Source organism: Moschus berezovskii, chromosome 26 (genome assembly GCF_049115385.1).
Source record: "Moschus berezovskii isolate FMDL1 chromosome 26, NW_MosBer_1.0, whole genome shotgun sequence".
Taxonomy (NCBI): domain Eukaryota; kingdom Metazoa; phylum Chordata; class Mammalia; order Artiodactyla; family Moschidae; genus Moschus; species Moschus berezovskii.
The window spans coordinates 25,942,305-25,968,804 of NC_142485.1; the positions used below are offsets into that span (position 1 = coordinate 25,942,305).

Here is a 26,500-nt window from a genome sequence, read left to right on the forward strand (position 1 = left end):
AAGATCCTAGGTTGTATTTTAAAGTTCTATATGTGCAGTCAGACACCTTAGTTCATTGCTAACTCATAATATTTACCATCCAGGCAGCTGATTTGGCCATCCATCATTTGCTAAACTTTTTCTCATGTATTTTATAAACTGCATTCATATGTAATTTATTATATATCTATGCTGTGAAAGAGGAGAGTGAAAAGGTTGGCTTGAAGCTCAACATTCAGAAAACAAAGATCATGGCATCTGGTCCCATCACTTCATGGGAAATAGATGGAAAAACAGTGGAAACAGTGTCAGACTTTGTTTTTTGGGGCTCCAAAATCACTGCAGATGTTGATTGCAGCCATGAAATTAAAAGACGCTTGCTCCTTGGAAGGAAAGTTATGACTAACCTTGATAGTATATTAAAAAGCAGAGACATTACTTTGCCAACCAAGGTCCGTCTAGTCAAGGCAATGGTTTTCTCCGTGGTCATGTATGGATGTGAGAGCTGGACTGTGAAGAAGACTGATCGCCGAAGAATCGATGCTTTTGAACTGTGGTGTTGGAGAAGACTCTTGAGAGTCCCTTATACTGCAAGGAGATCCAACCAGTCCATTCTAAAGGAGATCAATCCTGGATGTTCATTGGAGGGACTGATGCTAAAGCTGAAACTGCAATACTGTGGCCACCTCATGGGACGAGTTGACTCACTGGAAAAGACTCTGATGCTGGGAAAGGTTGGGGGCGGGAGGAGAAGGGGACGACGGCTGGATGGCATCACCGACTCTGGATGGCATCACCGACTCTGTGGACATGAGTTTGAGTGTACTCCGGGAGTTGGTGATGGACAGGGAGGCCTGGCGTGCTGTGATTCATGGGGTCGCGGAGAGTCGGACACGACTGAGCGACTGAACTGAACTGAACTGAACTGATGCTGTGTTGTCTCCCAAGTCATGTATATACTGTACGATTTTATAGTTTGCTCATCACCTCTTATCAGAGCCCTTTGCACATATAAATTCAATAGATATTAATATAATCTACATTTATTTGGTGAGGAATGAAAAGTAGTGCACATAATAATTGCCATCATCATATATGTGAATGTTCAGATTTGTTACATTTTTCAAATCACTTAAACCAAGATAAACTGCAGAAACGAAACCCCAGCAGGGACAATTAAACAATATTTGGAATGAAATCATTTGGCCTAATTTTCATAACCACAGATTTCAAGGAATACCACCATCCATGCCAGGTGTGCCAGACAATCCCATTGTCCGTTTTAGCGGTGTAGGGACCCTTGTGGTATAAACCATTCAGGTTTGCAGAGTGACACCTAGTGGGAGGAAAAATAAACACAAAGCAATCAGACTAGAAAAATATCCTTTGAAACCCTTATTTTGTGAACAAATGGCTGAAAACATTTTAACTCTGAATTCTGCCATTTTTTCTTTTTTGGCTATCCCTTGTGGCTTATGGGATTTTAATTCCCCAACCAGGGACTGAACCCATTCCCTTGGGAGTGATTGCACAGGGTCCTAACCACTGGACCACCAGGGAATTTCCTGTGCTGTTTTTGGATAAGAGAATATTTAGCAGCTTCCAAAAGCCAAGAGATTTCTACAACGTGAGTTTTTTAAACTGGTGGGTTTTAGTACCACAACAACTCTCAGGAGAAAACCCAGGCCACTTATATTTATTTATTTATATTTGGCTGCACCTGATCTTAGTTGCAACATGCAGAATCTTTGATTTTCATTGCAGCAATGCAAACTCTTAGTTGCAGCATGTGGGATCTAGTTCCCTGACCAGAGACCGAACTCGGGGCCCCCTGCATTGGGAGCGCAAAGTCTTAGCCTCTGGACCACCATGGAAGTCCCACTTATATTGATTTAAAAAAAGTAGCTCTGTTCTTAATAGACTTTAAATGAGAAAGAAAGGAAGGAAATGAAAGAGGGAGACAGAGAGAGAGGGAGGCAGGAAGGAAGGAAGAAAGAAAAACAAGCAAACAAAAGCATGACCTGGTAAGCCTGAGCCTGAGCAAGAGTGGTATGGGTGTGGCGTGCTGCTCCATTTGCCAGCTTCCCTGTATAATTTACACTTAAAATGTTCATCCATCTGCTGCCAAGACTTAGCTTTCATAATTTCAATTCCCTTCCTCCCTCTTGAGTCACCAGAATATCAATTATTTTAACCTCAAAGGGGTAAAGAAACAAAACCAAAACCATGATTTAAAGTTTTCCAGTCATCAACTAATGATCATCTGTCTTAATTGCTGAGTTTATTATTTTTACCTATGTTGTTCCAACCGAGATACACTGGTTAGGTTATCATGAATTTTAAAATGTCCCCCTTCCTCTTTGGGATCTGTAAATTTTGCTCCTAATATGGCTAAACAAAGAGTAGGCAATAATTTTCTGGGTACTGTTATTAAATTAGTTAATATATATTTCTTTATTGCTACAACCAGTGAAAAGATTTCAGACACTGGGACATAGAAGAACATTCAAAAGAACAGTTCTGAAAATTTATGGAAAGTGCCTGAATTACTGAATCAAAGTAAGCATATAATTTACCCATCAATGTTGAGTGGTTGACCAGCCTCACTTACCAGCCCTCATAATTCTTTCCTGCTAATTATCCCCACAGTCCTCCTAATTTAAATTGATGTAACTAATCAAAACCATGTATGCTAAATGTGCAAGTGTTAAGAGCCCATTATGTTTTTAAAACTGCATGGAAAGTAACGGCAAAAGAGAAAATACCCTAGATTGAGCCTCCCAAATACACATTTTGACATATTCTATCTTCCTAGAGATATCTACTACATATATTAATATTTTTCTATTTAGTCTGTGATTTGAATCCTGTTAGGAAGCTGACTCTGGTCAACATGGCAAACCTTAGCAATTCTAAGACCACTTTCCCAGCAACTTTCAGGTTCTAGAACAGCCTGGACTTGGGGCTAGGTTGGGAGATGGTTGGGGCTCCCTTGGTGAAGAAGTAGCCTTGTGCACACACAGGAGATGCTACACTGGTAAAGAAGAGAAGACATCAACACTCAGTGATTGGTTTGCTATGATGAGAAGGAATGCCTAGTAGGTGGGTAAAACTTAGAAATGCCAAGATTTTATGAAAATTGGAAGAACTGTGGGACAGGAAAAAAATAAGAACAAAACAAGAATAAGGAGGAAGAGGATGATGGAGATAAACCACAGCAGAAGCAGGCATGGAAGAAGTAGCGCTGAGCTGCTGGAACAATTGACTTTCTCTTCAGCTTTTCTGACTTTCCACCTGCACAATCTCCTTTGACTCCAAGGATAATGGAGTTTCCTTGGGTGGCTCCTGCAACTGAATTGCCTTTCTTTGTCTTCCCTGAACTCCTATATTTAAAGTCAAGTAAATCATTTATTCGGAGAAGGCAATGGCAAGCCACTCCAGTACTATTGCCTAGAAAATACCATGGATGGAGGAGCCTGGTAGGCTGCAGTCTGTGGGGTCGCTAAGGGTCGGACATGACTGAGCGACTTCACTTTCACACACTGGAGAAGGAAATGGCAACCCACTCCAGTGTTCTTGCCTGGAGAAACCCAGGGATGGGGAAGCCTGGTGGGCCTCCGTCTATGGGGTCACACAGAGTCGGACACGACTGAAGTGACTTAGCAGCAAATCATTTATTATTCCACGTTTAACTGTGTGCCACTTATCATTTAATTGGGTAGGTACTTGGTTTTGATCTCCTGCTAATATTAACCAATGTGGTTGTTATTTCCATGTGTGGAATTCTGTTATTTTAAGGGGTGCTTGAGACTTTGTAAATTATAGACAAGTTTTATATAATGTTGATAATTCTTACATAATGCTAACTTAGAGGGAAAGGGGAAGAAAAAGGAGGATAAAGAGAAGGTGATAAATATGGTTTTAAAGAGAACAAGAAAACCATAAGGGAAAAAGATTGTCACCACCTTTGATTTGTTAAGTAGGAAAGATAAATTTGGTTTTCTCTCCCCTCTCACTGCTGTGTATGTTCCACTTCCTTTACAAATGACCAAAATTTAAATGGACTCAAACTTTGAAAGAAGCAAAATCCAGATAAAATAGTGTTTATGCAACTACTTAGATTCAACTTGATATTCCACACTATATACAATTAACTGTACCTCTATAGAATCTATGACTCTAAAATCAACACATCATAACTCCTCAAGATGTTCATAAGGAGGATTCTCATGATTTCATGAAAAATAGATCTATGTCTGGTATACCTCCACTTAATAAGACAGGGGATTCTTTATGTCTTAATTAGTATTTACATAATGAAAACATGTTAAAATTTGGATTGTGGAATTTAAATGATTAGTCCTCAATTACATGGAAAACTCAGCACTCCAGACATACTCACGAAGGATTCTGTAATGGAATGTTTGTGTCTAAATATTTTGTCTTCTAAAGACAAAAGGAGATGTTCAAAGGCCATGTACTAAAGAAAAAAAATAAAAAGCCCATGTATGGTGTAACAGTTGAGCACAACTGCTTTGTAGACATAGTGGGCTTATCAGGTTATTTTTAAGGAAGACTGAATTTTTCCATTCCTGCCTTAACTTTGTGATGACAACAAAGGGTACTGTCTGGAAATCATCCTGGGTGAAGAATAGTTAAAGGAATGAGGAATTCCTAGCCTACAGAAGAGAAAACGTCGAGGAGCACAGTAAATATTTTCTTATCCAGCACTCGAAGAGTTATGTTGAAAAAGAATACAGTTACTCTGTAACTACTGAGGAAAAAAAACTGACAAAGTAATAAGAAGCAAGATTTCAGGTTAATACAAGAAAATGAAGAAAAGTTGACATAGCGGACTTCCCTGGTGGTCCAGTGGTTAAAACTCTGTGCTTCCGATGCTGGGGGCCTGGGCTCAATCTCTGCTCAGGGAACTAAGATCCTACAGGCCCCACAGTGTAGCACCCCCCCAAAATTTTAATACACAAAAAAAGATTTAAAAAAGAAAAATTGATTTAGTACAATCAAAAATGGAATGAATTTGCTGATAAAGTAATATTAGAGTATTCAACCAGAAGATGGAATTAGGTTTCAGGAATGTTAGAGGAAACTTATGCATTGAGAGGAGCTTGGGTTGAATGATTTTTAAAAAGTCACAGTAAATGTAAAACAGTATTACACATAAAAATTTACAATAACATGGTAGGAGAAGGTGAAGATCTACCTGGTTATTAGAATGTCGAAAATGCTCTGTATTTCTTTGTATCAATTTGTGACCCACTATTTATGATAACTCGCCCGTAACTCCATTTGCAAACAATCTTTATAAAAGCAGTAATTTGATTTTTCTCTATGATGTATCTTTCAAGCTTGACTAAGGTACACAGTGAACAAATCCTTAAAGCTAATTCATTACTGAAAGATTCTAATAAAGATGATTACTTAATAATACAAGTATTACAAAGCAGACCAACACTCCTCCATACGTTATAATTAATGCCCACCAGTCAGATATCTGGAGAAAGCAATGGCAACCCACTCCAGTACTCTTGCCTGGAAAATCCCATGGATGGAAGAGCCTGGTAGGCTGCAGTCCATGGGGTCACTAAGAGTCGGACACGACTGAGCGACTTCACTTTCACTTTTCACTTTCATGCATTGGAGAAGGAAATGGCAACCCACTCCAGTGTTCTTGCCTGAAGAATCCCAGGGTCGAGAGAGCCTGGTAGGCTGCCATCTAAGGGGTTGCACAGAGTTGGACATGACTGAAGTGACTTAGCAGCAGCAGCAGCAGCCAGATATCATCAATGCCATTGCAACTGTGTTTATGAAACATCAAACCTGTTAAACCACCAGCCAGACTGATCCTCTTTCGCACAGTTCCCTTCATAATTGTCGTTATCTCTGTCCCACGTGCTGAATTTCATTCTTTGGTGACTGGCCCACCATTGCACTTCAGGATGAAAATTTCCAGTAAGGGAGTCTCCAGCGGTTCCAGAATATTCCCCAATATGTAAATCATAGGAATTCTAAAGAAAAAGAGGCGATTTCCATGATCAGCTGTTACTATTGTGTGTGTGTGTGTGTGTGTTCATTCACTCAGTAGTGTGTGACTCCTTGTGACCCCATGGAGTGTAGCCCGCCCGGGTTTCTCTATTACTATTTTTAAAACAGGCTTATTTAATAAATAAAAGATCAGACTCTATTGCAGATTTTTGTTTCCCCTGATTTTGGGTTTTATATTGTATGTTTTACACATAAATTTTTGGTGATATTTATTTGAAAGTTAGTACCTTTTCATCTCCAACTTTGAAATTTTTATATTGAGCATAACGGCTATTTTTCTCAAAATCTGCAAGGTCGATTTTCAACGTGTAGTCTCCTAGGAAGGGAAAAAAAAGGAATTGTGGGGTTTTTTTTTAAATGTATGAGATGACATTTACTTACTGAGGCTTAAAAACAGGTTGTGGCTCTATTTTACTTAGACCATTTCCTTCTACCATGAGTCAGCTTTCAAAGAATAAACAGCGACTCCATTGTATTTACAACATGCATGTTTTATTGTGTATTTTACTTGGAAAAAGTTAGGAATGTAATATTAAAGGTAGAAAATTTCTACTAGATCTATCATAGATAAGAGCCAGTGTAATTCACTTGGCAATGAACAACAGAAAGCAAGTCATTTTTCAGTACATAGATTAAGAAATCTAACAGTGAATTAACAGAAGTTTTAAGAAGTTTAAAAGTTGACCTTTTTTTCTTACTTTCGGTAAGAATGTTCATCTTCAACATTAAATAATGACTGAATTAGTTGATACCATCAAGTAATCAGCTTTTCTTCATTGTCTCATCATTTGCAAATAACAAAGACTACTCTTTCAGAAACAGAACTATTGTTAGGAACATAAAAAGTTATAAATCAAACTGACAGTCAGATAATATATTTGTATTCAATCTTTCTACTTTGATAAATAAAATTTCACAATGACCAGTAAGATCAGGTTTGAATTCAGAGTCTTAGCCTCCTCCCAGTTCTAAGCTGGAATATAGCAGCAGGTCATGCAGACCTGGCCCATGGTCAGCCTGCTCTCTTGTCCCACCCCAGTCACCATCACACAGAGCAAAGGGCCTTTCCCACACTTATGGACATTCCAGACTGCACACCAAGCTCTGTTGACATCCAAAATAAAAGCTGTCTCTTCACTTCCCCAAAGACTTAGGGGTGCACACACCAGATGTACAATTTTCCTACAGGGGGACAGATGAAGAAGGGGCATGAATAGGTCCTGGAGACAAAGTCAAGGCTTCTTCAGTAGAGAATGCTGGACTCTATATCGCCAGAGTGAGTCTCTCTGGCCCCACAGATTCCTTGACTCTTGGAACTCTCTAAAGTGGGATTTCAAGGAAGAGGCCACTTTAATCTGATCAAAAGGTAGTAAATGTTATGTGAGCTAAGACTGAAGTGGACTACAGCAGAAATAAAGGCTAAATCAATGCTCCTAAAAAATACTTTGCATTATAGAAGAGGTTTAGACTTTTAGGTAACCATCTAAATATCTCTTTAGTCAATGAGTAAATAGAAATTCAATTTTGGATCATTTCTAAATTAACTTTACTGCAAACACTTCCAGCCAAAATTTATATAATGGGGATAAAGCTATTTTAAAGAGGCACCTCCTTAGCTTTAAATGTTCTAATAATTAAGAAATGCAGGGGGACTTCTCTGGCAGTCTAGTGGTTAAGACTCTGTGCTTTCACTGCACAGGGCATGACTTCTATCCCTGGTCTGGGAACTAAGATCCCTCATGCCGCACATGGGGGATATTGTGGTACAGCCACAATATTTAAAATAAAAAAAAAAGGAAAGAAAATAAATGTAGGGAGAAAGTCACTTTTTTTCCTTGGGATGATGTTCTATGCAGTTGTGACACCTGGAACTGATAAATACATTTTTGCTACCATGAGAGTAGCCAGCCTGAAACACCAATGAAAATGTGAAGCAGATATGTTGCCAAAGTGCATCTGGACAAATACATACTTAATAATAATTTGAAAAATAATATCTTATTTTTATAATAATTAATTAATAATATTTGTTGTTGTTTAGTTGCTCAGTCATGTCTGACTCTTTGCCACCCCATGGACTGTAGCACACCAGGCTTCCCTGTCCTTCACTATTATTAATTAATAAGTTTGAATTCTGTATATTTAGAAGGATCCACAGGTTACTTCTTGGGGTTTTCATAGTTTCAGTGAAAAACCAGATGCATATTAACATGTAAAAGAAACAGAAACTGGTATGATGAATGTTATATATCTATCATAAAACACCAGTAGGATAATAAATACTTTGAAATTTAGAGAACACTGATCATAAGAAGAATGTACAAAGAAAGCTTTAGATTTCTAGGATTACCCATCCTAAGTTACTATTCTGGGGTGTTTCTAAGATCTCTATAATTATAATGATACTATTATGAATATAGACACACAAATCACTTTCCTTAACTTGTTTGGAATGAATAAACCTTGCTCTTACAATTAGTGCCTTGCCAGTGTGATTTAGCATGCTTTCTTGAGCAATTCAATTGCCTTTTATGAAACATTAAGAATCAAATTTTGAGTGGAACTGACTACAATCTCAGGTACAAAGTGAGGTAAGGAAGATAAAGGATTGGAGCAAAAGAACATGGAAAAGGGCAGCTTGGAAAATATATGATTAAACTAGTGATACTTTGGACGTCTGCCTCCAATGCGGGAGACCCGGGTTCGATCCCTGGGTCGGGAAGATCCCCTGGAGAAGGAAACGGTAACCCACTCCAGTATTCTTGCCTGGAGAATCCCATGGACGAAGAAGCCTGGTAGGCTACAGTCCACGGGGTCGCAGAGTCGGACACGACTGAGCGACGGAACAGAACAGAACAGAACTTTAAACAAATGTCAAACTCTAGTTAAAGACATCCATGCAAAAGCAAATAGAGGGAATGATACAGATGTCTGCAATATACTTGGAAATGTCAAAAAAAATGGATCGATGGAAAGTTACAGGATTCAAATGTTAATGTAAAATCTAGGTGGTAGGTTGAAATCTCTTCCAGTTTTGTCATATCTTGGAAGTTTTTCAAATTAAGATTTGGAGGGGGATGGGAACAAGAACATTTATAGTCTACGGTATTTGATTCCAAAAACAGCCATAATTCTTCACCTTTCCCTTTGCAATGGGACTTTGTAAGTCTTCCCATTAAGCCTATTTCCTTTCTCCTTACATCTTGAGCTGGTCCTGTGACTTGCTTTCACCAAAACAGAAGGCAATGTGACTGTGTGCCATTGCTGAGTCTAGGTCTCAAGTAAGTTATGTGCTTTCGTTCTCTTTCTTAGAACTCTCCTTCTGCTTCAAGAACAAGTCCAGGCTAGCCAGTTGAAAGATGACGGACCATGTGGAGTGAGCTGGACAGCCAGCCTCCCACTGATGAGGAAGCTGATCACCAGCTCCTGAGCAAGCCCAGCAAGATCAGCAGAGCCTAGCCCTAATGAGCAAAACCACCCAGCTGCTAGAGTTAAGTCACTAAATTGGTAAGTGGCTTGTTATACACACAATATATATGTTTTGAGTCATATAAGTCATTTAAAAGAATGATTATGACAGTAGATTTCCTTCCCAGAAACAGAAAAATGTACGTGAGAAATATCTCTCCCACAACCTAGGTCTAAGCAGCCACCTTTTACAAAGGAGATTATTTCCCAAAAGGGATTATTGGCCGTCTGACAATCATAGTAGTTACTGAATTAGTTCTATTGTCTAGGATTTAGTGAAAAACAGTTGTGTTCCCTTTGTTGTATTTCCAGTGAATTTGGCATAAGGTAAACCTTACCTTGTGTGGTCAATAAGTGAAGATTTCTGTTACCCAACCAATATTCACCATTTTTTTGGACAAAATTTCCAAAGCCATTTTCATAGTCACTCCAGTCTCTAAAAAATGAAAGTGAAAGCTGACTTTAGCAAAATCCAAACGGACTTTTGCAGTACCCAAGGTGCACACTTCTACCCCTACCCACAATATCTTCTTGATTAGCTAATGTACTTTTATTTAGAAAGAAAGAATGAAGTTCTAATACACTTCAGGTATAATAAAGAGGCTTAACTTTTGTAAACCTCATATTTACTACTTCAAATAAATCCTTATGTCATAATTTTCACACCTGTTAAAATTTTCACTGCCATCAGATCGTCTCTGAATTACAGTCCATCCTCCTCCATCAGACATGTCACAATAAACAGAGAATTCTCCTGGGCTCTGGAGAGGTTTGATTTTATAAAATCCACTCTGCTTGTACCCGTCATTGAAAACCTCTGAACAATCTGTTTGGAAAACAAAGTAATTTAATATTTGTCATGTGTCTTTTATTTTTTAAAGGGAGCCTCTGAATGAGATTACTCAATACTAATGGAGACAGATAAATACATGATGGAGATAATCAGCTGTTTAAAACTGCATCTTGTACATCTTCCAGTGGCTACTAGGAAGTTCTTTTGTTCTAGATGATATAATTATCATCTGTCTTCTTGATATGATCATGGAAAAAATAAAAAAATAAAATGGTGAAATAGGTATATGGTTTCTAATTTCTGATTTTTTTAGAAGAGTCTGAAATTACGTTTTAGTTAATTACAGTATATTTAAGTGGAACATATCTTTATCAGACAGGACAGAGCTTTTTTCTCTCATGGCACTAAAATGAAAGTAGAAATATAATACCAAACAATTTAATACAGATTATCTTGATTTACAGCATTATAAATCATTCTGAACATCTGGAAATGAACTCAAAATAGTAATCTTGTTAGATTCTTATAACCTCCCAGTCTCACCAGAGTTTTTACTCATCCACTGAAATTTCTAAGAATCCATGCATTCTTAAATGTTTTTGCTAAAAACTGCAAGTTTCTATTATTTCATCCCTGCGGTCGTCTCTGTGCTGGTATTTCTTTGACCACTGAAGCTACCAATTTGTCACCAAAAAGTAATATCTGTTTCTTAAATCACGTGCTGCTGCTGCTGCTAAGTCGCTTCAGTCGTGTCTGACTCTGTGAGACCCTATAGATGGCACCCCAGGCTCCCCCGTCCCTGGGATTCTCCAGGCAAGAACACTGGAGTGGGTTGCCATTTCCTTCTCTAATTCATGAAAGTGAAAAGTGAAATTGAAGTTGCTCAGTCACGTCCGACTCTTAGTGACCCCATGGACTGCAGCCCACCAGGCTCCTCTGTCCATGGGATTTTCCAGGCAAGAGTACCGGAGTGGGTTGCCATTGCCTTCTCCTTAAATCATGTGAGGGTGGGATAAATTAATAACCATTGGTCTCATCTAAGCTGATCTGTGCTGAATTAGAGAATACGACTGATATGTGTGTCCGAGGTCACTTCAGTCACGTCCAGCTCTGTAGGATCCTATGGACTGTTGCCCACCAGGCTTCCCTGTCCATGGGATTCTCCCAGGCAAGAATACTGGAGTGGGTTGCCGTGCCCTCTTCCATGGGATCTTCCAACCCAGGGATCAACTTGGCGTCTGCATTGCAGGTGGATTGTTTCCCACAATCCTCCTGCATTGCAGGTGGATTCTTTACCACTGAGCCACCGTGGAAACCCATATGGCAGATACGAACTTGCTATTGTTTAGATGCCCAGGCAGCTGTGTTTTAGGGTAGTTGAATTAATGGCCACTGTAAAGAGATAGTTTCAAGGATACCCAATCACAGACTTTTGAATAAAGATACTATAATTAAACATCACTAACTTTCAAATTTTACCCTTATCATTTTGTTCATTTCCTCTTTTTTAAAAAAAATATTTCCTACAATTCTGTAACTATAAATGGTGATAGATGTTAACTGGACTTAGTGTAGTGATCATTTCACAATATATACAAACATCATATCATTATATTATACACCAGAAACTAATATAATGTTTTATGTTCAATTGTACCTAATAAAACATTTCTTGCCCTGATTGACAATTTCATTCTTTTAGCATATTAAGTCGGAGAAGGCAATGGCAACCCACTCCAGTACTTTCGCCTGGAAAATCCCATGGGCGGAAGAGCCTGGTAGGCTGCAGTCCATGGGGTCGCACAGAGTTGGACACAACTGACGCGACAGCAGCAGCAGCAGCAGTATAAGTTCCTTCTTCATTTTCACTGTTCTGATGCCAAATTGTCTATAATTTTGTTACAAATAAAATATATCCCACATTAAATAGATTGAACAGGCAATAAGAATCAGAGGAGAAACAATAATAAAGAACCTTAGTCACTTTCTAAAACCCTAATCAGGTTGAGACCCATCATATACTACTGCTTTGGTGAGATGTTCATTTTTCTAATGCTGCTGCTGCTGCTAAGTCGCATCAGTCGTGTCCGATTCTGTGCGACCCCATAGACGGCAGCCCACCAGGCTCCCCCATCCCTGGGATTCTCCAGGCAAGAACACTGGAGTGGGTTGCCATTTCCTTCTCCAATGCATGAAAGTGAAAAGTGAAAGTGACATTGCTCAGTTGTGTCCAACTCTTAGTGACCCCATGGACTGCAGCCTACCAGGCTCCTCTGTTCATGGGATTTTCCAGGCAAGAATACTGGAGTGGGGTGCCATTGCCTTCTCCATTTTTCTAATGAGTTAGGCCTTAATCATGTATTTATTTTTGAGTTTCAGAAGTCCATGTGTTCTTTTCCACATCCTGGATTATTTTTTTTTAATCCTGTTTTGCAGTTAAACAAGAAGAAAAACTGTGAAAATGATTATCTAAAATTAGTTCAAGGTTGTTCAAAAGCTTACATCTTATGGTCAAGTACATTGCACAGCATTTTTCATTAGAGTATGCAGATTTTTTTCCCCCATTTCCTTTTTTTTTAAATTGGAGGATAATTGCTTTACAATGTTGTGTTGGTTTCTGCTGGACAACAAGGTGAATCAACCATAAGTACACATATATCCCCTCCCTCTGTGCGTCCCTTCCACCCTGCCTCACAACCCCAGGTTGTCACCGAGCACCCTGTGCTATACAGTAGCCTCCCACTGGCTATTTTACACATGGTAATGTATGTATCAATGGTTCTCTCTCAATTAGTCCCAGCCTCTCTTTCCCCTGCTGTGTCCACGAGTCTGTTCTCCATGTCTGCATCTTTATTCCTGCCCTGCAAATAGATTAATCAGTACCATTTTTCTAGATTCCATATATATGTGTTAATATGCAATATTTATTTTTCTCTTTCTTACTTCACTCTGTATAAGCTTGTTAGGAAAAGAGCTCTTTGCTTACATTTAACCACCTACCAAACAGCTGAATAGTAAAGACTCACAAGGTTCAGACTATTTCCCAAGCAAATACGGAAATAATTAGCTATAACATTTGCCTCTGGAAAACTCTGTGAATATGGAGTTTTCAGCCAACATTTTCTATTTGTTCTTATTTTATGCCAACTCCGAGTTTAAGTTTTTAAAAATTTTTTGATCTTACCAGAGGAAAATGCCAAACACAACTTAAGATTCAGAGGAAAGATTTCCACCGAAAAAAAAACAAAAACAAAACCCAAAGGGGAAAAAAAATGCCACTAGCTCAATTTCTTATAGAAAATAGATTAAGGAGCATGCCTTAGGAAAATGTGACTTTTACTCTGATAGAAAGTTCAAGCAATAGAGGGTTTAAAATATTACCTAGATATTTCAAACTACAATTTTCAAAATGTTTTGACTCACTCAACCACCCCAGAGAATAGGCAGAAGAGGGGTAGGGTTAGAGAGATCTGTGTTCATGGGAGTTTAAAAAAGAATTTTTGGATACTTACATAATGCTAGAGTGAGGCCAAGACTTCCTGCCCTCTGTTTGACAAACACTGTGTTAAACTGGGTGAGGTGAATATGCTCTGCTCAAGCAGAAAGCAAACCATGCTGGAAGCATGAATGTTGAAGCTTCACAAAGGGACGTGCCAGCCAGCCAAATGAACTTTTTCCTTTTGTCCCAGAATGGTGACTGAGAATCAAAGGCACTAAGTACCCCACATTCTAAACTCAAAGGAAGGCCAGCCTGAGCTCAGCCACATGCCACAAAGCATGCTGGGAAATGCCAGGAATGCCATCCTCAGCCCCAGGCAACATAAGATGAGAGAGGAGAGAGAGGAAGTTGCAATATTACTGTAGGGAGGATTGGTGGGCTCTCTCCTCTGAAAGTAAAGGAGAGAAGGTATAATAATGTAGGTAGAGAGCTGGCATTCATTGAGCTAAATGAGAAATGCTTTTGTAAGCATTTCCTTAGATCTATTAACTTATTTGATCTTTACACCAAAGAAACAGGATCCTTATCACTCCCATTTTACAGATGAAGAATAAGAGGCACAAAGAGGTCAAGTTATTTGCTCAAAGGCCTCTTCTAGCAACATGGGCAACTGGACTTTAAACCCAGGCTTTGGAGTCTCTACTTTAAACACTACACACACTGCCTTTTGAGATACTGTCTCGTAAATACTGGGGGCTCCTGCACAAGGGGACATGGTTAAACTAGTGGTCGTGTTGGCTGAACAGATGATGCTAAAAGGCTGTTGTGATTGTCAACAATTAGTGTGAATTTGGTAATCTTTTAATAAAGGCATATAATTCAATCACACCCAAAAGCTTAAAAAATACAGTTAACTATATGTTGTATAAAAATCATGTGATTTGTGCATTATTTTCAAAAATTAGCAGGTTGTATGTAATTAGGTGTTTTCTACTATGAGATGAATTAGGATTCAGAAAATAATTGCTTTAGTACTAATACAGTAACTTATAAATAAGAAAAAAGAAATTTATTTCTATGGATCACATACATAAATATTTAACCTTTTTTTAAATTTATGGAGACCAAAAACATACCCTTTGGTGTAAGCAAATTTTTATATATTTTATACATTATATATTATGCTAAATATGTTATGTATTTTTTTAGAATTTACATGTTATTACGTATTTTGTTTATTGAGTGTTTTTTTTTTTGCTCTTGATAGATTCTCCAGTAGTTTTCCTGTATGCTGAAAAATAAAGTGAAATTGAATTGGATTTATATTTCATAGTTTATTCCTCCTTCTCCTCCTTCATGGTTACAACATCTGTGAAGAATATTAAATACAGATCTACTGACTTCTGGAAATTTTTTTAGCTGTTATACCCCAAACAGTCACATAGGATGTCTATTATCTATCTGAGGGGCTTCCCTCATAGCTCAATTGGTAAAGAATCTGCCTGCAATGTGGGAGACCCGGGTTCGATCTCTGGGTTGGGAAGATTCCCTGGAGAAGGGAAAGGCTACCTACTCCAGTATTCTGGCCTGGAGAATTCCATGAAGAGTCAGACACGACTGAGCGACTTTCACTTTTTATTATCTATCTTATCATTAAATGTGTCATAAATTTATTTTTTATTTAAAAATCTTTATTATTATTATTTTTAATAAACTTTGGTTTAAAATTTTTTTTTGGCCAGGTTGCACAGCATGTGGGATTTTATTTCCCTGACCAGGGACGGGACCCATGCCCCTTGCATTGGAAGGGTGGAATCTTAACCACTGGACCACCAGGGAAGCCCCAATGTTGTTATTGAAACATTTAAGAAAATTAGATTATATAAATGAACTATACCCCAATAAAAATTAATTAAGGAGAAAGAAATAAAAATAAATTCTAACCTGCGTATTGCCTCTTGCCTCCAAGGTCAATGACACTATTCTCCTCTCCTTTATCAAGGAGCTGGACTTCCTTCTCATGCAAAAGCTGTGAGATCTTGACTTGTTGCTGCTTGACCCGGGTCTCCAGCAGGTACACTTGGGCTCTGAGCCGCACCTGCTCCTGGAGGCAGTTCTCCAGAGCCTGCAAAGTAGTGTGCATCTCATCTTACAGAAAATAAGCCCCCGGAATGAGTTGCCAAATTTATGGTTCAATTTTGTCCCCAGTTTCCATTTCAGAATAGTATTCTAACCAGGAAGTGTTTAGAGGTCCTAAAACCATGTATTTGAAGAAAACTAAATTATGGCTTACCAGAATAAGAAATTTTTGACTAAAAAAATGCTATAATCTGAATGACCATGCTAAGAGCTTTAGAGTCGCTGCTTCATTTGATCCTCATAATAATTCCATGAGGTAGGAAAGAGCACATCTTTAAGTAAACTTGCTCAAAAATTCTCAGCAGGCAAGAAGAGTGTGGATTCACATCCAGTTCAAGGTCCCAGCTCTCAATCTCAATATGTCTTCTCCTGAGTGCTTTCTTTTTTTTTTGAGTGCTTTCTTAACAGGAAAGTGCTTTATGCATGACTAGTGTGGCACTTTCTAAAATAAACGAGGCTTTTGAATGATCCTTTGGTATTAACATGTTTAAAAATATATTTGAATGCTTATAACCTGATGACACATGGCCATCTTTATAAAGGATGCTTCTTCAGTTCCTCCTGTCCCCAAGGATCTTACCCATTTACCTGTTGCTAGAAATACAACTGGAGTCACTTTAACTTTGAATAGTGTTTTTCCCTCAGTGACTTCAAAAAAGGGATGGAGAAGCCTGAGTTTTTCAGTTGAATCAGCTACTTTATTCAACAAAGGCAAATAACCCAAGAATGCTGAGCATGAACAAGTTTATCAGTAACTTTCTAAAGTGGCATCTGACTGAGCAGATTCCTCCAGAAATAAAGCAAATGCGGTGAGTTGGGAAGGGCAGTTGCAGAGGTGGATCTCCTGGGAAGAGCTACTGAGACCAAGAAGCTGTAATAAAGGCTCTTAAGTATTCAACACTGGAAGAGTTACTTGGGGACCATGAGAAAAAAGGACAAAACACAAATTTTTGCCACTTTCCCATTTTTACTTTGACATCTCTGTTAGAAGCTCATGTCATGATCACCTGTGATAAATGCAAATGTTTGCTGAGAAATTACAATTTTTAACATGTAAGTGCTTTACACTACTTTTATATTATTTCTTTTTATAGGCATTTAATTAGAGTCAGGTATATTTCTCAATTTATATTCACATAACTTCCTGTTCCTATCTTTATCTGCTACCTTATATATATTCCATCCATAATCCTCCAGGGGATCTTCCCAACCCAGGGATCAAACCCAGGTCTCCTGCTTTACAGGCAGATTCTTTACCAGCTGAGCTACCAGGGAAGCACCTTATATATATTTCTTCCACAAATTGGAGGACCTACTGTGTTCTGGGCACTCTGGAAGGCAGTTTGAACAGTAGATATCCTATTTGGGAAAAAGAAAGAGGTACGTTTTTTCACTATGAAGGACTATAATGTAAAAACGGAACTTCAACCTCAAAACTGAAAGTCTTATAACAAGTGAACGAGAATGACCATAGAGGCCCCCTCTCTCCCATCTCCAGGCCCAAATCACCGACTCTCTCCTGGCTGTTTCTCTAGGATTATTTCCCTTTCTTAAAATTTTTCATTTCTTTATTTATTTTTGGCTGTGCTAGGTCTTTGTCAGTTGGTGAGTGCAGGCTTTCTTTAGTTGTGGCAAGCAGGGGCTACTCTCTAGTTGTGATGTGAAGGCTTCTCCTTGCGGCTTCTCTTGTTGCAGAGCACCGGCCCTAGAGCACACAGCTTTGAGTTGTGGTGATTCCGGGGCTCTAGAGCACAGGCTCAGTAACTGTGGCACATGGGCTGAGTTGCCTCTCAGCATGTGGTATCTTCCTGGATCAGGGATCGAAATCATGTCTCCTGTTTTGGTAGGCAGATTCCCAACCAGTGGACCACCAAAGAAGTTCATCTCTAGGACTATTTTGTATTTTTGCAACTTTCACCTCACCACTCTTGGCTTCATTCTCTCTGACCCAATTATTTGCTCAGCCCCCTCAGTCACACCTGTCTAAAAAATGCACAGCAAAGTCGTTTTATGGCATCTGGAATTCTGCCTTGCTTTCTAACAGCGGAAGATTGGTTGTGATATTGTTAAATACAGTGAACTATACAATTTAAAGTGACTAAAGGACTACAGGGCAAGAATGTTCAATTTTTATGTGACTACATATACAGTACTAGTAAACTTATTTAAAACTTAGTGGGGGAGCTTCCCGGGAGTACAGTGGCTGGGATCTCACCTTCCAAACCAGGGGTTGCAGGTTTGATCCCTGGTCAGGAAGCTAAGATCCTACATGCCTGGTGGTCAAAAAAGCCAAAACATAAAACAGAAGTGATAATGTAACAAATTTAATAAAGACTTTAAAAATGGTTCACATCAAAGAAAAAGAAATCTTTAAAAAAATTAGGGATTTTCTTTCTTCTACAACTTTAAGTAAATGAGTGTTTTCTCATTTTTATTCATGAAGGGAGGCACACGTTCATTGCAATTACTTTCAAATAATCTGTTTAGTTTACATGGACCGTGTCCAATATTACAAAGCTCAAGGTAAATCTGAAAGAACTTTTAAATTCTTATTACCATGTAACCACCCAAATAACCTTAGTAAATCAAAAAGACTTTGTGTGAATACTGATTTTTACTCTAAAAAAAATTTTAAAGCACTTAATAAGTGCCTATTACACGGCAGGTGCTTCCACAAATCTTTTTCATTTTTCCACCTTATCTTTTTCAGTGACAAGTTACTATAGATTTTTTTGCAAAAGAAAATTAAGATCAAACCAGGAGTTAAAAATATAATAGTTTTTGTAATAAGCTTACCCAGCTTCCCCTGCCCATTACCAGAGCAGTGGTGACAAGGATGAAACTAAACATCTTCACCATTTTTCCCATTGGAAGAACTGCAAGAACAAAAAGAATTTAACTTACTGTGAATTTTTTATGAGACCAGTGCTGTCTTGACTCAATGTGATCCAGGAGGTCAAACACAGCTCTAGGTCGAGTCTGTGAGCTGCCAAGGAAATTCTCTTGGATTTTCCCAGGCTTCCCCCCACAAAAGGATGCTCACTGTTATCTTGTAGAGAATTGAAGCAGTTTGCAAATATAGAGGCAGGACTATGGTTCTCTGGAGTGTGGAAAAGGCACAGATTCTTTAAGCACAAAGACCTGGTTCCATATTTTGGCTGGTCAGTTCCTAGTGATGTGACCTCACACAGCTTACTATAAAATGCTCCTGATCTGTAAAATGGACATCATAATTCTTTGTAGGACTGTGGCCATTTTGATATTAATTTTTCCATATACCCTGGCATGTGATAAGTGCTAAATGATTAGTTACTCATTTTGTAAAGGGAAGCCTGTTTTTATTTTGAGAAAAAGTAAGAAAAAAGTTACAACAAATAGGAGGTAATATGAATTGCTTTTCTTAATGTTTTAATGTGTAGGCAGCTAATGAGATAAAATAAAACCTGAAGTTCTCTTTAAAGTTGTAAAGGAAAATTAATTTTACCATTTCTTGAGATTATTCTTAAAATCAATCATGAAGTCATGAGTCTTGATGAAAAATTTTGCTCATTCTCAAAATAACTTCTCTATGCCACGAGTTGTGAATTCTCATAAATTTTAGAAGCTCAGGAGCCTAAGAGGACAGAAATATCTGTATAATATTCAAAGAAATTTTATACCTATGGTTGCTGCTAAAAAAATAACTGAAATAAACTGAATTATTTGTCAGCCTATTTTTATTCTTATAAAACCTATGACCACAGGTCCTTTCCATGTATCTCTTTCTGAGTTTCTATGTAATTAAAAAAGTGGGTCCTAAACTTTGTTGCCCACTGGGGTCACTTGAGGAGCTTTAAAAATATTTCCATGTCCAGGAATTGAGTCAAATGTCTAAAGGTGGCAGTCAGGCCTTATAATTTTTAAAAGATTGCCAGCTTTTTCCAATGTTCAGCAAAGTTTGGGAAGCAACGATTTAGGGATTTAATAGACACATTTTTTTTCAGTCTATTTTAACAAAACAGGTAGTTCTCAATCCTTGTGGGGCCATACAAAACAGCAACAACAAAAAACAGCTACAGTACGAGAGGGGCATTACTTAAATTCAGGGGCAAATAGCATGCATGAGCATCTTGGGAAGCATTACTATACATAATGTAAATTTTTAGAATATGTGAAATTTACACATTACAGAGAGTAATAAAGGGTCTCCTAGGTAAATCATAAAATTTTACTTCACACAATTTTACTTCTGGCTGATGTATATTTTTATTACATACCTAGAATTGTGCTATGCATTTGACCCAAAGACTTTTTTTCTTCTAATTTTATTTATTTATTTTTTAACACCAAAAACATTTTGCACTTGGGTACAGCCAGTTAACAATGTTGTGACAGTTTCAGGTGAACAGTGAAGGGACTCAGCCACACATATACATGTATCCATTCTCCCTTAAACTCCCCTCCCATCCAGGCTGGCACATAACATTGAGGAGAGTTCCATGTGCTATACAATAGGATTTTGTTGGTTATCCATTTTCAATATTGGGCTATGCATTTTCTAAGCATCTTAATTCATCCTCAAATAATTCTCTAAGGCAAGTACTATTATCCTCATCCTACAAATGATAGATCAGAGATGTCAAGTCACTGAAGACCTAATGTTCCTTCACAAAGCACAGGACTTAGGAACGGATAAGTCACAGTCGTGTTTAGAAGTGAGAGTGATCTTCACTGGAGAAGGTCAAGGAGCAGGGACTCTGTACTCCTGTGCATCTTGTGTCCCTTTGTGTAACAGGCATATATGTATATAGAAAGGAAGACCATGCAGAATACAGGTTCGGGGTCATGGGCTCTCCAGGTAGGAAGCCTTTAGCTCCTGTGAAGGAACATTAGGTCAGCCTGGAAGGAGAGGGGACAGCAGCACTAAACAGAAAGAATCGGGGGGTCAGCAAGCGCTAACTGATCATCAGCTAGCACGCGCTGTGGGAAGATAAAATATAGCTGCCTCATCAAGGCAATATTTGGGGGAAGAAATTAAAATAAATATTAAAATGGAAAGAAAGACAACAGAAATTTAATATACATGAAACCATATGTAGTTAAACATAAAAACTAAACTTTTCCAGATGAACTCCCAAGACAAAATTAATTACTTCCTCCACTGTGATCTCATACTATGTTTACAGACCAATAAAGCATTCATTCACTCAGGGAACAGTGTGCGCTTGACTGCTATGGTCCAGGCACCGTGCCGGGTGATAGGATTGTCATCTGGTCAGCTTTTCACATGTCTCTCTCCAACTGCTTCCCTTTGTCCATGATTTTGTTTAGGATAGGGTTTTTGAAGGCAAAGGCCACATCTTGGTAACTGTTGTATCCTAGGATCTAACTGAAATTGCAGTGACTCCAATATAAGTTTAGAGTTTCCCAAGAGGGAAAATCTTTCTCAGAGGGGAAAAATGTGATTTCCTTGGCATAAAACTGGTCTGTTCGCAGTAACATACTTCCTCCCCTGTGCTTATCCTTGTCAGGGGGAAAACAACAAGCTAAGTATATTTTGAAAATATGTGTTAAGAAGGAGTTAGGGACTTGGGTTGGATTGAACACATAAGTTTTTTTCTTTCTCACAAAACCCCACTAGGAAAGGGAGTAAAGAAAAATGGAAAAGACAGGGATTGACAAGGTGGAGAAGAAAGAGAGAGGAGAAAACACTTTGCATGCAACGTCAACAACAGGACAAAAAGCACATGGCAGAGTTCACAAACCTGCTAAAAAAGAATTATTTTAAGAAGAGATATTTGGATTTATAAAATCCCCAAAGGAAAAACAAATGGGAAACTTAATACCTAAAATATTAAAAATTTGGCTCTTAATGGGCAGTTCAGCTGGTAAAGAATCCACCTACAAGGTGGGAGACCTGGGTTCGATCCCTGGATTGGGAAGATTCCCTGGAGAAGGGAAAGGCTACCCACTCAATATTCTGGCCTGGAGAATTTGATGGACTCTATAGTCTATGGGGTCGCAAAGAGTCAGACATGACTGAGTGACTTGCACTTCACCAATGAGGTTAAAGCCATTATCATAGCTATCTCATGATAAATTATTAGTTTGACTCTTATTTTCAGTTGGTAGTAAATATATTCATTGAGCAAAATTATAACAGATATGCTGCTATTTTTAAAAATCTCATTTGTACTCTTATAGTCACTTATTATTTAATTTTAAAATTTACCATGAGATTTAAGTAGCAAAAAGTAAAACCAAACCAAACCAAAAAAACCCTCCACATAATGGAAGTTTCTTAACGTGTTATAGTCTTCTACATATAATCATACAAAAAAAAAAGAAGCAAGAATAACTGTTTTATTATAAGCAAGCAAAAGAAAATAAAGACAAAAAATAGAAAATGTTTTTTTAAAACACATAAAAGAGATTTTAGAAGTAGAAAGTAGTATCCCATGAGGCTAGAACACATGGTCAAAATATAATTAAAGGAAGTGAGATCATCCGGTCAAATGTCATCAACATTTAAGGAAACAAGGCTCAGAGAGGGAAAACAATTCGCCTAAAGAAATAAAACAGACTTTTACTAAGGAGATTCATATTTATTGGAAGCTTAGTATAAAAATGTACTACCATTTGTGAATGTGAGTCATACTGTTTTTCTGACTGAAAAGAATAAATATAGTGAATGGATTATTGATTGGGGTTTTTCTTTTTTCTTTCCAGTAGGAAAAGTAATCTCATTTTTGTTATATAATAGCAACCAGATCTTCATTACTTTAATTCACTTCCAGCAGCATCAGATACAATATTCAGGAGTCAGGAACTAAGTTATGAAAACTTTTGCCATCCTCACTTTGTTTTACTATTATCTGTTGAAATTATTATATTTTTGTTTGGTTCATCAAATTCCCTTATATATTTGTGGGATCAAGTATTTTATTTCAGAAATGAATAAATCAGGTTAAAAAGAGAGCTTTAAAAATTGTTAGTTTTTTCCGAAAATTGAAGTATAGTTAGAAAGCAACCTAAATGTCCATGGACAGATGAATGAATGAAGGCGATGAAGTGTGTGTGTATATATAATGGAATATTACTCAGCCATAAAATGAATGAAATAATGCCATTTGCAGCAACACAGATAAACCTGGAGATTATCACATTAAGTTGAAGTGAAGTCAGACAGAAACAAATGTCATATGATATTACTTATTTGTGGAATCTAAAAAAAAAATGACACAAATGAATTTATTTACCAAACAGGAACAGACTCACAGACATAGAACACTTATGGTTACCAAAGGGGAAAGGGGCATGGACATTAGGAACTAGGGATTAACATATACACACTACAATATATACAAAGTAGGTAAACAACAAGTACCTAATATATACCTCAGGGAACTATGTTGCTATTTAGTCACTAAGTTGTGTCCGACTCGGTGCCCTCATGGACTGTAGTCCACCAAGGTCCTCTGTCCATGGAATTTCCCAGGCAAGAATATTGGGAGTAGGCTGCTATTTCCTTTCAGACCCAGAGATTGAACCCATACCTCAAGCATCTCCTGCGTTGGCAGGTGAATTCTTTATCACTGAACCACTTGGGAAGTCATAGAACCATACCACTTTGCTATACATTTGAAGGTACCATTAACTATACTTTAATTAAAAAATTATGTTCTTAAATCTGTATCTGAATCTGGCTCTTGTGCAAGTAAAAGTGTGTGTTAAAAGTGCTCTGGGAGATACTGGGAAATTATTTAACATACATACAGATTGCAATGTGTTAGATTTTGTAGAAAATAAAGGGCTGGTGAAAAGCTTTGGCAGGTTTCTCTTGGTCTCCTGAAATTTCCAATCCATTGCCATTAAAATAATCAAATCTGATCTTTCCCAGAGAAAGGAGGCAGCCCCTAGTCTGGCAGATCTTTAAACAATAAGGCATTTCAAAAGGCTATATATATTTTAACAGTCATTACTTTGATCATCTTTAGAATAATTCCTGAGACTATCTTAAGACCTCTAAAGTTCCCTAGTGCCTCCATTAGTTACCCCACCCATCTTCTACAATATTGAAGAAACATTTAGGTATAAGAAACTTGCTTTGAAATTCTCATCTCCATCATTCATTACAGTAACCATTATTGTTTTGCAAATCTGGCTTGTGGTGAAGCTATCAGATTATTCACTCCTCATTATACAATTAGTTGTATTTATTTCACAATGCTTTTGCTTTGGGCTGTCTCAAAACTTTTAATTATTGCAAAATTGAAACAGTTTCAAATGGCAGTCCTTTGATGTACTGTATTATTTGATATAAACTGTTCAAAGTGTTGTCTAATTTCTTCCCAATAAAAATTTTTAAGTTAGTTAATTATAGTAAATTAAAATTAAAGGCAAAATATTAACTTTAGGGCTATAAAGTTTTATAGCTAACACGTAAGTTTTAAAAACACAGTCACCAAACAAAAATACATTACTAGCATGTAAAATTTCAAAAATGGTATGTTTTAATATTATGAGACGATACAAGATAGAAGAAATTAAAAAGAAGAAAAAGTTATTGAAGGAAGCATATTTAATCAGTCAGCATTCTCAGATGGCAGAGTCACACATACTAATGTGTCTCATATTAGAGTAAAACAGTTAAACAATTACCCATTAACATAGACTTAGAGACTCCCTTTGGTTTGTTTTCCTCTAATTCTTTCCCCCTCTTTTTTCTGGTAATGAAATATAACAGTATTTTTGTTATTTATCTCAAGACTATATACTCAATGAAAGTCTTAAAAAGCCAAGTAAGTTTGACTTCCAAAAGACAGAAATAAAGAACAACATATCTGGAGTTTTTACCTCTGAGGTAAAAATGATAACATGGTCCATTTTGTTTTCTATTTTGTATATTAAAGTTGCAAATCTTTTTATTTACATCAAATTCTCATCTAATTCATTCAGAATGTATCAGGAATGGAAAAGAGATGTAATTCTAAATCTCTTTTCCAAGCCGCTTTAATATGAAACAAACTAGCATTATTACAATTATGTCAAAGTGCTGAGAAGTTAAATACCTTGCCTAAAGTCAGAAATGAGTCAGAGACACGGCTTAGGCGAGGTCCAGTTGCTCTGCCTTCCAGGCTCCTCTATCTGCATTCAGACTTTGTAATTGCTTCTCTGCTATTTGATTAGAAAAACGGACAATGTTGATTCTGGCTTTAGTCCAGAAATAAATAGATGAGGAAATCAGTTTAACTGGAAGGAAAACTAAAAAAGGAGATTCAAGGACAAATCCTAATACTCTGATGTTTTTCTTTTTTTCCCTCCTATTTGTATGAATTTTTATGAAAGATCCAATAATATATCTTTATAAAAATATATCTCTGATTTTTTAATCTTTTACTATTGTGCTTATCCAGATAATTTTTGTACTTGGACTAATTTCAGTAATGCTCACTTTAAGTAAAACCAAAGTGCAGTGGAAGCTTTGCTTTATTGTACTAATGATAATAAAAGTTTACCTATAAAGATATGGATTAAATGTCATTTCAATTACCATATGGAGAGAAGCCATATTTTTCTTAGTTATAGAAAAAAGTGGCACTATTTGCCAAGATGAAACAGTTTATTTGATCTTTAAAATACACAAAAATATTCCCTGAGGGGCAAATTCATGAAATTTATCTGTAAGCATCAGCTATCCTCTGAACGAGCTGTTCCTTTTGTTTTAAATTGTAGAGGAGTTTTGAATGTGTAAGATGTTAGCTTCGTAAATCATATTGCGTAATAGTTTCAGACTGGAAACCCAGGTTCATTTCTATTTTCATTCTGTTGTAACTCACACAGCCCTTTGCCGTTTGTTCTTTGATCACTATTTATTAACTCAGATTCCAGTAAAAAGTTGTTTCCTTGCTGTTGTTGTTGTTTACTGAACTCGAGTATTACTGGTGTTCAGCCTTCCCGTTAAGCATTTTCACATTACTCCCTGAGACGTTTTTATTAAGGAAAAGGTAATCCTGCTGATTTATTGGAAAGAAAAAGTCAATTAGGTTGGAGTGATTTACACCCACAGGAGAACTGGAGATTATACATGCATAATAACAAATTCAAGCTGCTGCAGTTAAATTTCAAAAACAAAGGTATGGGATTATTTGGCTGATATGATGATTACCTCTGGTAAAATGCAACATTTTGAAGTAAAACTTATTTTTTTTATCCTTGTATCCCTTTTGCCTCTTCCCTGTTCAAGCATTTAATGAGCCCTGTGCCTGCTTCCTCAGAGGAGGGACGATCATTGCGGTAACGATAGCTATCATGTGTGGCACAATCATGTACCAGACACGGCAAAACATGCACTCATTCAGACCCACAACCCTATCATCAGGAATTGCTACCTTCATTTCACAGATGAGGAAACTGAGGCACAGAGGTTTAAAGAACTAGCCCAAGGTCACACATTAGCAAGAGGGAGAGCTAGGATTCAAAGGAAGACTGGCTCAGAATCTGTGCCCTTTACCATTAAAGATGGTCAGTGTTGTCTGTCAAGGATCTCTCCAGCCCTGTGCCTCAAGAGAAACTTGGAAAAAGCAAATCAGACACAGGGACAGAAAAAAAAGTAAAAGTGAAAGTCAGTTGTGTCCGAC

At 37.4% G+C, this 26,500-nt stretch overlaps 1 protein-coding gene across 1 annotated transcript; it reads right to left on the reverse strand.

The window, feature by feature from the left end:
* Nucleotides 1-311: 311 nt before the first annotated feature.
* FGL1 (fibrinogen like 1) lies at nt 312-25,497 on the reverse strand. The gene is made up of 8 exons (XM_055416487.2): nt 24,932-25,497; nt 18,678-18,757; nt 15,687-15,867; nt 10,177-10,336; nt 9,849-9,946; nt 6,270-6,358; nt 5,818-6,005; nt 312-1,315 (listed from the first exon to the last, which is right to left on the reverse strand). Exons 2-8 carry the CDS (start codon nt 18,747-18,749, stop codon nt 1,156-1,158), a joined length of 948 nt encoding a protein of 315 aa, XP_055272462.2. The 5' UTR covers nt 18,750-18,757; nt 24,932-25,497; the 3' UTR covers nt 312-1,155.
* Between the last annotated feature and the right edge of the window lie 1,003 nt (nt 25,498-26,500).

Bases quoted from the DNA above. Each gene is read 5' to 3' on its own strand.
- FGL1 (XM_055416487.2), bottom strand. From the start codon at position 18,749: ATGGGAAAAATGGTGAAGATGTTTAGTTTCATCCTTGTCACCACTGCT. The intron at 9,947-10,176 runs GTGTGAAAATTA...TTCATTTTTTAG, and splicing joins GGCAGTGAAAATTTTAACAG to AGACTGGAGTGACTATGAAA. The intron at 6,006-6,269 runs GTACTAACTTTC...CTTTTTCTTTAG, and splicing joins TCAAAGTTGGAGATGAAAAG to AATTCCTATGATTTACATAT.